Source organism: Trematomus bernacchii, unplaced genomic scaffold (genome assembly GCF_902827165.1).
Source record: "Trematomus bernacchii unplaced genomic scaffold, fTreBer1.1, whole genome shotgun sequence".
Classification (NCBI taxonomy): domain Eukaryota; kingdom Metazoa; phylum Chordata; class Actinopteri; order Perciformes; family Nototheniidae; genus Trematomus; species Trematomus bernacchii.
This window is the reverse complement of record NW_022987636.1, coordinates 279,180-292,515: the sequence shown is the minus strand read 5'-3', so window position 1 is coordinate 292,515 and position 13,336 is coordinate 279,180. Positions and strand designations below refer to the sequence as shown.

Below are 13,336 nucleotides of genomic sequence, written 5' to 3'. Positions count from 1 at the left end.
CCTTCAATGTTTCATCTCCCAGGAAAAGACAGTGAGAGAGAGAGAGTAGAAATTACAGTTTAATCCTGGCCCTAAACCCTGGTAAAAATAGGACTGGAAGTATAACGCAGGGGATTAGGACATGGGATTAACTCTCCATTTGTTTTCTAAGTTCAACCGCTGCTGGAGGTGCACGAGAAGAGGAAACAGGGGAGAAGGGGAGAGGAAACAGGAAAGGAGAGGAGGGGAAATATGGAGCTAAATCTGGCCCATACATTTTCATCATTTTTTTTATCCTGAACTTTGAAAACAATGATGTATTCATACAAAAGTAAGTAAGTATTTGAAAAGTTTTACAAGTTGAACATTATTTTGATTTAGTTTAGCAATTTTTCTGATAATCTTCACATTTTTATTTTTATTTATATTTAGATATTTAAGTCATTCTTTTATCAGATGCAGATTTTATGCTTTTAAGATCTTTTTTTTCCGCTTTCAGAAATATGCCCCTGATGGTGCATGGGGGGTGGGGCGTAGCTGAGGGGTCTTGGAATCCTGAGTGACAGGCCTTCCGTAGTCATGATGCCTTCAGGAATTGTAGGTATCCCGAGAAAGATTTTCTGAAAAAATAAGAATTATATAAAAAACTTTCATTATATGTTTCTTTTTTTGGAATGATCAAAACTTTTGGCCCAGATTTAGCTCCATAATATGACAGGTGATAAGCAGAATCAGGAGAGGAGAGAAAACAGAAGAGAAAAGGAAAGGAAATGATCAGAGAGGTGTGGGGACTGGGAGGAAACAGGACACGAGGGGAGAGGAGATGAAACAGGACAGGAAATAAAAGGAAAGGAAACATGAGAACTGAGGGAAGGAAACAGGAGATGAGGGGAGAGGAAAGGGCACAGGTAAGGAAAGAGGAGGGAAGGAGAGAGAAGTGGTGCTGATCTCTGTCGGGTGCGTCTGACTGCAGACTTATTTTTCACTGACTTTCTTTTGTTATGTTTCTGGACAGAGACTAAACAATGCTCACATCTTTGGCTGAACCAACCGATTGGTCCATTGATCCTGGTAGACTACACAAACATGGAGGATTTATTGTGCTTCCGAGTGGCTCATATACTGCTCTTGGAAGCCTTTGGGTTTTTTCTGTAAAACCAGATCTGAATCTTTGGGAACAGTACCTTAATTGTACTAAAGCTTAAATGATACTTCTTATAGACATCTAATCCCTCCAGTTCTTGGGCATGTGCCAGAGCCTTGACTTATGCTAATAATTAGACCACATGCCTACAGTTTAAAATCAATATTTTGGATTCAGCACACAGTAAGAACAGATTTGAATGGATAAGAACATTTGGTGCATCTGGTGGTGATGTCTCTTATATATTTGTTGTGTCTGTTGCCTATTTACCCTCTGCGCATCAGTTGCAACGTTTACTTTTTGAGTGAGTGAATACATTAATGAAACATGCGACAAAAGTGAGACCATGAAAGGCTTTGTGTGAGCCTAGGTTCTTTCTTCCACCCATCTAATAACCAGATTAAACAAGCGTTGAACACACACTTCATCTCAGGCTCTCACTGACGCTGCCTCAGCATTTAATAAAGCCAGTGCCAGCCCGCTAATGAAGCGAAGGGTGAACACTTACAGTATCAAAGCAGAATCCATCTCATAGGGAGGTTTCACTTGAGCCAACATACAGAATATGTTCAAACAGAGAAGTCAGGCTCAGAAAAACTGCATTAATCTACATTGAGTGAAGAGAGTTAGGTGCATATATTGCTTTAATATATACAGATATTGGCCTCTTTATTGCAGGCTACATAAAGGTTGTTGCGTTTATGTCATGCAATGCACAGTGACTTTATGCTTATACCATAAAAGCTATGAGCTGCAGACTTTAAGCTCTTAAAGCTACCTTTTAAAAGCTTTCATTCTGTCATACAGCTGAATGGCATGTGTATTATGACCTGTGCATTTGTATATGTGTTCCTGTAATGTGGGTGCAAACCATCATCTCATCAGCAGTAGTAGCTTTTATATACATACATATACATGGCCTGTCCAGACATTTTTCGAAAAATCGAGGCATTTTCAGTTTTATCACTCTTACTGTGCAACATAAATATAACAAAACAATTCCAACTGCTTGTTGGCAAATCCTTGTACCGGCCATTCATGTTTGTTTGTCCGGTTTTGACAGTCTGACAATGGTATCCATATACGAGTGTCAACATTTTACAAAAGTGCAAGATGAGCGACATTTCTTAAACGTTAACCCAGAGCTTCTCTCTTGCTATGGAGCAGAAGCCACTGTGATGCCTTTAACCCAAGGTGGCATTATAGAAATGATGTCATCACAAAAAGATAGAAAATTCATTAAGAAGAGTCTTGTGTTTTTTTTTACTCGTATAATTTTTATCTTTTATATATTGTATTTTATTTTTCTAAACATAAAAAAAATTGTGTTTTTGTTTGTATGTAGAATACAAACAAAAACACAATTTTTTTTATGTTTATATATTTTCAAGCAAATGCAGAACATATTCAATGTTAACCCACTCACCCACTATTTTTTGTTACTTAAATATCATTTTGGAAGTTTTAATCTTTGCAAAATAATCATAATTTAAAAGTTTTTCCTAAGTATTATAGGTCAAAATCTGAATGTAACTAGTAAATTCATCTTTAAAATAAATCTAGTGGAATAAAAAGTACAAAATTGTCTGCCAATATGTAGTTGAGCAGAAGTACAATGTTCTATAAAATGTAAATACAAGGGTTAATTACAAGTACCTCAAATGTGTACTTAAGTACAGCAATTGAGCAAATGTACTCACTTACTTTCCACCACATACTGCTAGCTGCCTTACTTCTGTATATCCACACATCGTTTTACCTTGTTGTGATATCTCGTTTTAACAGTTACTTATATCATGTTATTTTCATGTATTGTCCTCTGAATGAATATGTACTCTCACTCTTTTGCTGATTTAAACTCCTGGATTTACAATGATTTAAAATTATGAATCTATTACGCAAACTGTTTATTACATGTTTGGCCCTAGTGTCTTGCCGTAGCACAAGACTCCGCCTTCAGGGATAAAAAGCGGCTGCGCAGTCTCTGTCGGTCTTCTCACACGTCAACCAGCCGGAGTAACTCATACACACCACTCAATCTTTACAAGGTAATGGGTCCATATGTATTCCTCTTTTTGCTTGTTTAAGTAACCTATGTTTTAATATAAATACATATTGATATAGACACTCCTTTTCTTACGCCCCACGTTGAAGCTAAAGTTCATTCGTTTTTAAGAAGTCCTACTCCGTTAGTAACTTGGTTTAAACGCATTTCTGTGTAATGCTGTGAGTGTAGAATTAACTGAAGCTATTCGGTAGCTGTGTCTTGTGGTGCTGCGGGCTTGGAGGAGTCCTGGATGTATTGGGTGGAGTGAGGCCGAGCTGATTTTTCCGCAGCGGCGCGAACAAAAGAGCACGCGGCTGTGAAGGCCGTGGCCTCTCGCCGGCTCCACGCGCACTACCACTATTCACTAACTCAATTGTTGGTTCCGGTATGTGGCGGGCTGCAGTGATGAACTGACTGCTCAGAAGTAGGGAACTATCTGTCTGAACTTGATAGGACTGTACTTTGGGTGGAGTCCGGGTGTCAGCTGCAGCCTGCAGACTACACGTCACTGACCAGTGAGCAGAACCTGCAGGCCTTCCATTGTACTTTGCGCTCATGAAGTCAAACGCTTCTTAAGTAGAAGCCAATAATGCCAATGTGCTTTTGCTTATGTGCAAAAGTACAGTTTAGTCTTTAGTAGTTGAGACTAAACTTAATCTAGAAATCATTTCTAAGTAATTGTCAACTGTAGCACTAGTACCTCCAGGTTACTAGACTGTAACTTAGCAGGTTATCATTCACACCTTTTAGTTAATGCTAGTCATATATGCTGTACTGTTAAATACTCTTTACATTAAGACAGTGAAATGAGGGAACTAAATGGAGGGTAGGTGAATTCCAACAGTAGGTGGGCATGAGTGATGTATATTTGTATATCATACCTTTTGTGTAAGGTAATCCATTTATATTTGCAACAGTTCATGTATTGTGTGTTGTAGGCCTGGTTTCAGCCTGCAGCAGCTGTATATGCTGGAATCCTACATAGTCTGCAATAACAGGAAAAACATTAGTTTTATCCATCAAAGCCAAATGTACAACCAAACTGTTTGTGGGTTGGTCCTATTCAGGCTGTTTTTGTGTGTAGTGCTACCAAGTGGGTGGGTGGGTGTGTTTGTACAAAGTCTTCACTCTGGGCGGGGCTGAAAGTCACAGTAATCCCCTTTCAGGTGATCTCCTTCCAGACCCACTCCACCCTCAGTCCTGTCATTTATGTGTTGACTGTGCAATGGGGTCGGGGCCCTCCGCAGCCGGCCCCACCGATGCCTGTAAATGCAGGCAGGAAGCGTGAGTGACTCTCCAGGCTTCTTCCTCCTGCAGACTGCTCTTTGTTTCACTTCATCGTTTTTTATTTTGCTTTGTTTCAGAATCATGGCTGAGCAGAAGGAGCGCACTTTTATTGCCATCAAGCCAGATGGTGTGCAGAGGGGCATCATCGGAGAGGTCATCAAGAGGTTCGAGACGAAGGGCTTCAAACTTGTCGGCATGAAGATGCTCCATGTAAGTAAAAGTGTTTATCTGTAAGGCTTTGAGTAAGATTTACCTTGACGCCCACTTTCATGACATTCACCTGTATGATGTGTCACATCTGCACATGATGCTAGTGTGACATTTGGGACATGCAGTGAGCTGATAAGCCTTCCTGTCTATTCCTGACTGTAGTGTAGATTACCTCCAAGTCTCCTAATCCTCTAACATCTTAGGACACTGTTTAGAAACCTTCATTATGGAAGAATGGTTTGTACAGAAAATGTCTAGTTACAGCTGACTGAGGTGGGGAGGACGTAGGCCTGTCACGATAATTAATTTTGTTGGACGATACATTTTCCCGGAAATTATTGCGATAAACGATAATATTGTCGGCACCGTTGTAAGACCATTTTAGACCACTGACATAATGATAATAATTCAAGTACATCCTTTCAAACAGAACTTTGTATTGAACATTCAACATTGCAAATGAAATGTGAAGTAATATTAAAATATATAAATTATATAAAATAAATACATTTAATTATAACAAATTAATTAAAATCACACAACCAAAACAATCAATTAAATAGACTCAGGCTGGAAAACAGAGCTCTCTCTTATTTATATATATATATATATATATATATATATATATATATATAAAAAAATATGCACACATTGTCTCACAAGCAAAAAAAACCTCCTTAAAACAACAGTCAAGTGTACAGTCCACTGTCCATACAAAGACCCAGATGCCTCAACAGGCCATATCCAAATCTGTTTTTCAAAGTTTTCGAGCAAGGAACACCAACATGTTTGCATTGTCGGGCAAATACATCTTTGATTGTAAACTGCCGGGAAGGTGGGGGCTCTCCATCTCCAACTGGGAAAACGGAATGGGGTGGTTGTGTTTCAGATGCAGTTTAAGGTTGGTCGTATTGCTAGCTTTTGTTGCTACCTTTTTAAAACAAATGCGACACACCGCCCGGCTCATTCAAGTCCGTAGGTTCGCCTCGTTAATTTGGCTTAAATCCAAAATATTCCCACACCGGAGATGTGGTATTCCCCTCGAGTAAGTCACACGTTGTCTCCTGCTTGTCTCTATATGATTAATTTGGCTGCTGCACGCGGAGTTTCCTGACTTGGCTGTGTCATGGGCTGTGTGTGAGCCCCGCCCCTCACAGCGCACCGGGCAAGAGGGCCAAAATGCTGGTCACACATTATGTAAACAAACACGCATGTAAACGGCAATTTATCAAGCTCAGAAAAGTTATCGAGTCCATTTTTATTTATCGTACGATAAGTAAATTAATTGATTATCGCGACAGGCCTACATGTACGACTCCTTAGTTGGTCAAATAAATGGTGCAGAGAGCCAGGTGCTGCACAGTAGGGGTGTTGAAAATAATCGTTTCTACGATGCATTGCGATGTGGACGATTCGGTCTCGATGCAGTGACGGAAGATAACCGATTGTAGCGTAGTAACGTTGCTTCCTGATTTTCCAGCCGCGGCTTTACTATAATGTTTTTTTTTCTGTCACTTTAATATCAAATCGGTCGGTGACGCAGAGATCAGGGAACAGACTGACAGCGGCACCAAACACGGAGCAGTCTGCTTTATCCACCAACACAAGAACACCAGTCCAGAACCAACAGCAGAAGGACCCGCTCTGAATCACTCCGTGTCGCTGCGGCTCAGACACAAGGATTTATGTTTTTCAAAAATAATCGCGTTACAATCACGTCAGGTTTTTGGTGGATTTAATTAAGTCTTGGATTGCAGAGTATGTATGTCCTCTAGCAATTTTCAGACGATATTATTATATACGTTTGTGAAGGCAGGAGGAAAAAAGCTTCCGCGATCACCGTCTCCTCTCCGTTCCTCCAAACCCCGCCCCCTCCCTGAAAATAATGAGTGACAGGCTGATAGTGACCCGATAGAAACTTTATTATTCACTTAATCACTGATTGAGATATAATGAAGCTAACTTCATCTCATACATTCATGGGATTTATGTAACAGTAAGACAGAGAATGTAAGTGTGCACCCACATGCAGTATTTTTGTTTGTATATGCTATTGTAAATACTCCTGTTGTCTGCTGTGTTCAGACTCAAGTCCTGTGCTAGAAGCTGCAGCTAGACTGCAGAAGCATTAGTTTTTTGTTTTTGAGGATGGAACAACTTCACACACAGATATAGGGAGGCTAGACCTATACAATTAATTTATTTTGGTTTATAAATTAATGTCAAGACATTTATGTTATTGATTTCTGAAGCACTTTCTAAATAATAAAAAGAGAGTTCATATGTATTTACTGCATGTATGCATTGATGAAAAATAAGCCATGTGCAGTAATATAGAAAATTGAGGATGCATTGGTATGAATCGGGATATCGAATCGGATCGTTGACAGGATAATCGTAATCGAATCGTGAGACCAGTGAAGATGCACTGACTGACTGCTGACACATTATTTAATGTACAGCTGCAGGTTTATTCATGTGTTGAGTCATCATCTAGAACCCAACATGACTTTTCACTTTATAAGACTAGCATACTGAATTGGTTAGATTAGTTATTCACTACTTTTGCAATATTAGATAAATGTCAAATATTGAATAGGTAGTTGGAAGTGTATCGTGCATCAGCAGTCACTTTGGCCTAGAGATGTCTGCTTGTGGGATTTCTGGTTATTCAACATGCTTCCTGAGCATTACCTATGGAGTGGGATGGGTACTTAGAGCAGGGTCTTCCTCAGAGGCTTTGTAAGGTTATTATGTGGTAGCTTTGGGATTATTGTGCGTGAACACTGCACTCTCTAAAGGAGTGTTTCTGTACTATGGCAGAGGCAAACATCCTTTGGCAGAACATGAAACTTTGTTTGTATTGAAGGGAAATATTCCTACAGTGGAGGATGTGAAAATAATCTGTAAAACAGGAGTGACTTTTTGCAACAGTTCAAATTTAAGGATCCAACTGAAGAAATGATGAAAGTGCAATCCTTGCAGAGATGAGTGGCAGTGGGTATGCTGTAGTGTGGGAATAAAAGCTCTCAGCAGCTGAGTGGTTTAACATGTTCTGGTAGGTCTGCACAAGCAGTTGTATTTGTATGCGACTCATGAGAAAGGCTCTTCTGCTTGCAGTGAGTGTCGGCCTGGGAAATTGAGCTTTTACTGTTCATTAACACGACTTATTATAAAGTGTCAGTCTTAGCCAATCCTAGTGTTGTTAGACCATGCAACACAACCATACAACATCAGGATAGCTGCACGTGGACTGACTGGTCCCACTGCCTTTTTTGCTAATGGTAATATGTTGTACCTTGTATGAAGGTTCTCTTTCTAAAGTCATATAGTGACCGATGTTGCTGTCACTTTAAAAGGTGGTCAGATGAACCTTCTAGCATAAACCATTTTCCCTTTTCTAACATGATGAATACAAGGTTTTAAATGTAGATTGGTTCACCTGTGATGCTTCATAAATGCACTCCTTGTCTCCGCTGCAGGCCCCCCAGGACCTGCTGGAGCAGCACTACATTGACCTGAAGGAGAGGCCCTTCTTCCCCACCCTCATGAAGTACATGACCTCCGGCCCCGTGGTCGCCATGGTAAGAGATGCAGCACAGCTGAAAGTCAGAAGTGTGTTGATCATGTCGGCAGTATGAAGCAGATCTCATGCCTCCCTCTGCTCTGTCCAGGTGTGGGAGGGAAAGGGTGCCGTGAAGACCGGCAGGGTGATGCTGGGGGAGACCAACCCCGCTGACTCCAAGCCCGGAACCATCCGAGGAGACTTCTGCATCGACGTCAGCAAGTGAGTGCTTTACTTCAGGAGCCAACAGATCAATCAAGTTTCATACAAACCCGCTGCTCTTAGAGAATGCATGATAGACACAATGGAACACTAACACGGAGAATAATGCTAACAATCCAAAGAATACATTGAGTCCTGATGATTGGTGATGAGTAGCACCAATGATTGACGCATACATTCAAAAGGCGAGATGATACAATTATTCTAGATAACCTTGTGTGAAAGTTCCACAGGTTAGGGTCATAAAAACAGAAAGCATTGTGAGAGGCAAAAGGAAACTACATGAAATCAGGAACAAAATAGTCTAACAGCTAGTAAAAGTGATGTCACTTTTGGATATTAGCTGTTCTTTGGATTCCTTGTATTGCCGTCTTCCTCATGTTTGCCCACCCCCCACAGGAACATCATCCACGGCAGTGACTCGGTGGACAGTGCCAACACAGAGATCTCTCTGTGGTTCAAGGAGGGCGATCTGTGCAGCTACTCCAGCTGTGCTGCCAGCTGGCTCTACTGAGACTCAGTGCAACTCTACCTCAGCCCTGTAGCCTGGAGGGGACCGCCACTCATGTCTCAGTCCCACTCACCACCATCATCATCACTATGCTGTACTGGGATACAAGTCTGAATTCATTCCTCCGCGTCATTCCATTAGAAACATTCCATCATTCCCTAGATATCCAGTTAGTGACCTGAAACTGTTGGTTTTGTTGACGGTGATCTGCTTTCCAATAAAATGCTCACAGTACAACGGCTCTTCATTCATTGGTCGGATTACAGCACTAATGTACATATGATCCTGATGGGAGAGATTAGATTAGAATGTGTGCGAGCCGTTTTATAATCTCAGATTAGGAGGGTCTCTTTCAGAGCGGCTCAGTGAAGACCTGAGCCGCTCTCACAGCACCTTTTAGAACTAGTCTGAAGAATCCATCTTCAAAATGCTATTTTGTGTTTGTCAAATATTTAAAATAACATGCTGTATAACTTAATCTCTATGACGATGCCTATGGATCTCACTATCCATTCCAAGGCCTTTTTATTCCAAATGACGCATGCTTTCCCTTATCTTTTTTTTATCAATTATACCTTTTAATAAAATGTGTGAAGTGACAGGGTCTCACTAAGGTCAGAGCTGCTAGCTTAATGTCCGACTCGTCCCTCAGCGAGCATGAACAATGACGAGCCAAACACTTGTAAGTGCACAAAGGTGGCTTTAGATCTCAATGAAAAGCAGCACCAGTCATCAAACACATAGTTTGATTGTACTGCTCTCAGAAGTCACAGCAACATGTCATTGATGCATCCTTTGTCACTGTTCTTCACTAAGTCCTACGTACTTACTTTACACCACTTCTCATTACCAGAAGTGCTGCATTAGTCCAGGACCATCCTTAAGGACAGACGTGCAACTTGGTCTGTTTCTCTGGTTTGACTCTAGCTTTCAGCTTTATTCGCTAAACTATTTTAACAACATATTTCAACACTATCTGCTGTCAAATCAAACTAGTGTAATGTTGACACTTAACACGCAGTGGTTTCTGACCTGGTTCAGGTTCAGCAGGTCCCTCGTCCTGCTCTAAGCTCCTGAGGACTAGTTATGAAACAGGAAATCCTCGTTCACTTTAAACACGTCCTTACAGATGCTGTGCACAGACGTACACCTCCAAATCATCCTGTACACTTTAGTTTATTCAAATTAATTAATGTATCTTTTTAATGATGTGATTCAAAGTATAGTTTTTCATTCTGTATTTGTGTTTCAATGTCTGAAATGTACATTTTGAGAGAAAAGCAACATAATCCGAGATCTATCATAGCATCTTTAGAGCTTGGTTTTGTTCAGATCTTTTGTGTTGGAAGTTATGCTACGCACGAAATTCTTTATTCCGCTGGGTTATTTTGCACCTCTTCTCCCACATTCCACATCGCAGAAACTCCGTTCAAACATCAAAACGTTCAGCTCGGTCAGAATCAATGGCTATTACTTTTCTCATTCATACATTTCATAATTCCACAGATACATCCCATAATTCATCATATTTTTAACATGGAAGTCAATGGAGAAACTCTTCATACTTGAACAATCTTCATGCAACTTCAACTGCTAACTGCTCCTTCATACTTTCACTCAGAAACCTCATTCCAACTTTAAAATGTTACACATCTTTCTGACATTATTCGTGTAACACAACTTTTAAATCTGATTCGTACTTTTAGAGATATTAAACATTGTTCAGACCTTGGTAAAGAGGCCTTCAGATTGCGTGATGTCACAGCTAGAGTGGAGGACAGATTTAATTTTGCCTTCATATTTTCTTTTAAACCTGCCATAAATCCCAAACCTTACATTCCTGAGACATAATTTTTCATGAGAAACATAGGAAAACATCTCGTAGCTTGAAAAATTAAAAAGAATTAAGCAAAATAATTAAATAAAATGCCTCTTGAGGGCATGAAGTGACAAAAACGTTCATGTCTCCATTAAACTCCATTGTAAATTCAGCCTCATCTTTCCCCACCACAGCAGCCGCACACCTTTAGTTAATCTGCCAAAAAGGCCACATTATTAACCCGAAAGTACACAAAAAGTACACTTCAGATGCTCAAGTTCCTTGAGATGCTTCACGCTTTGAAATTTCACCGATATCTGTTACGGTTCTTCAACAAAACGTTCACATGTAAGAGGTTTATCTCTCATTCAGAACAATGCAAATGCTCTCCTCTCACTGATTACTGCACATCACCATGGAAACCTTTGATCTCTGGACACGTCGTTAGCTCAAATATAAACACCTGTGTCATGGAACACGATGATGTCATAGCTCCAACAGACATGCTCAGAGCAGCAGACTTCAGATAATGGTTAATGGTCCGGCCCTCAACAGCTCTATGTCAATTATGGGGTGTCATCATATGCCGTTTCCATGGAAACGCATCCCTCGCCATGAAACACGATGTCGCTGTAACTCCAATGGACACGGTCCGATCGTCCCCAAACTTTGCTTGTATATCACCAGTCCATGCCTCAACAGCTCTACGCCAAATCTGAGATCTCACCATAGGCTGTTTCCATGGAAACGCATCCCTCGCCAAAAAAACACGATGTTGTCGTAACGCCTATGAAAAGGGTCAAAACAGCACCAGACTTCAGATAATGGTTAATGGTCCAGCCCTCAACAGCTCTACGTCAATTATGGGGCGTCATCATATGCCGTTTCCATGGAAACGCATCCCTCGGCATAAAACACGATGTCGCTATAACTCCTATGAAAATAGTCAAAAAGTGCTAACATTTCTTCAAATGCCGTTGCCATGGCAACACAATGCTCGCCATGAAACACGGTTTTCTCATAACTTCAGTGAAAATGCTCCAAACGGCCCAAAACTTCACAGGTTTGGTAACGATGCAGCCATCAACGCATCTAAGCGTATTATGAGATGTCATCAAATGCCGTTGGCATGGCGACAGATCATTCGCCATCAAGTTAGTTCAAAAGTTTGCAGTTCAAATATTCTGCTGCTTTTCCAAGCCTTTTTACTTTCTTTTCTTCTCTCATCACACATTCAAGCCCCCAGTGTTCATGTACCATTTCAATCTAAATTCTTCACTTTCTTCTTACACATTACCTTTCAGCATAGCAGTTTAGCATCAGCTTTTCAGCATAAAGCATTCCCACTAGCAATTTCTTCAGGAATTGCATTCTCTAGTATTGTTAAATGTTGCAACACTCGGCTTTTAATCTGACCTGTAGATCTTTCAGTAAAGAACTGCTGACAATCAGTCTTATAGATCCACACTCACCACAGACCACTGGTAAGGACTGTGAACATCCTTAAATGGTTTCATACACTTCAATGTTCTTTATGGAGATGATCTCCTCATACATCAAAGAGATGTCTATGTTTGACTCAAATCGATGCACATTAAACATGAATGTCCTGTACCGGTCCAGATGAGCTGCAGTATGCCTCATCGTCTCATCTCAACTATGTTTTTATAATGACATCATATATTATAACTTTTCATATAAAATACTTTAAATCACCTTTTCCAACAATACAATTACTTTTTTGAGACATAAGGATTTGTTTTCTGATATACTATCAAATTACCTTAAATTAGATACTATACTATCACTTTCTTTGACAAACTATACTATGACCTTTTTATCACCTAACATGGTAATAAGAATGTTTAATGACAAATGTATTATATTAAACACTATGTTTTTCGTTTATCTCGTTTATGACACGCTGCAGCATTTTTTGATCATAAAATGAACCATGTAGTTGTTGAAAAAAAATGGCTTGTCGGATTTGGACAGTTTTAGAGTGGTTTTGGGGGTCCATTTCTGACATTTAGTCAGTTTTAACCAGAAAGTTGCTGTATTTGTAGCTGATTTTGGCTACCATGGATATAGAGAGCACAAGATGAAAATGATCATCTCAATCTCAATTATCTTTCAATAAATAATCAGTCCCCTAAATCTTCCAAATCCACCCAAAATTCATTAAAATTATTTATTTCGGTTAAGTTAAAAGTTATAAAATATCATAACAATCAAACTCAGATAAAGTGTGGACAGACATGTTCAAGCTCTGTGTGAGCATTACCAGATTACTGAACCAAATCCGAATGAAGGACGGAGAACTGTTCCAGGATCAGTGAAGGAGCTCCGTACGCTGAGGTGGGAGAAGTACTCAGGTCCTGTACTCAGGTCAAAATAGAAGTACCAGAATGTAGGAATACTCTGTTACAGTAAAAATCCTGCATTCAAAATGTTACTCAAGTAAAAGTAGAAAAGTATTATCATCAAAATGTACTTAAAGTACCAAAAGTAAAAGTACTCATTATGCAGATTGGTCCATTTCAGAATAATAT

The 13,336-nt window shown here is 40.0% G+C and overlaps 1 protein-coding gene across 1 annotated transcript; it reads left to right on the top strand.

The window, feature by feature from the left end:
* The first annotated feature begins 3,086 nt into the window (after window positions 1–3,086).
* Window positions 3,087–9,202, top strand: LOC117484704 (nucleoside diphosphate kinase-like). The gene is made up of 5 exons (XM_034133130.1): window positions 3,087–3,171; window positions 4,535–4,667; window positions 8,150–8,251; window positions 8,342–8,454; window positions 8,854–9,202. The coding sequence occupies exons 2-5, from the start codon at window positions 4,539–4,541 to the stop codon at window positions 8,966–8,968; spliced, it is 459 nt and encodes a 152-aa protein (XP_033989021.1). The 5' UTR covers window positions 3,087–3,171; window positions 4,535–4,538; the 3' UTR covers window positions 8,969–9,202.
* The last annotated feature ends 4,134 nt before the right edge of the window (window positions 9,203–13,336 follow it).

Bases quoted from the DNA above. Each gene is read 5' to 3' on its own strand.
- LOC117484704 (XM_034133130.1), top strand. From the start codon at position 4,539: ATGGCTGAGCAGAAGGAGCGCACTTTTATTGCCATCAAGCCAGATGGT. The intron at 8,252-8,341 runs GTAAGAGATGCA...TGCTCTGTCCAG, and splicing joins CCGGCCCCGTGGTCGCCATG to GTGTGGGAGGGAAAGGGTGC. The intron at 8,455-8,853 runs GTGAGTGCTTTA...CACCCCCCACAG, and splicing joins TTCTGCATCGACGTCAGCAA to GAACATCATCCACGGCAGTG.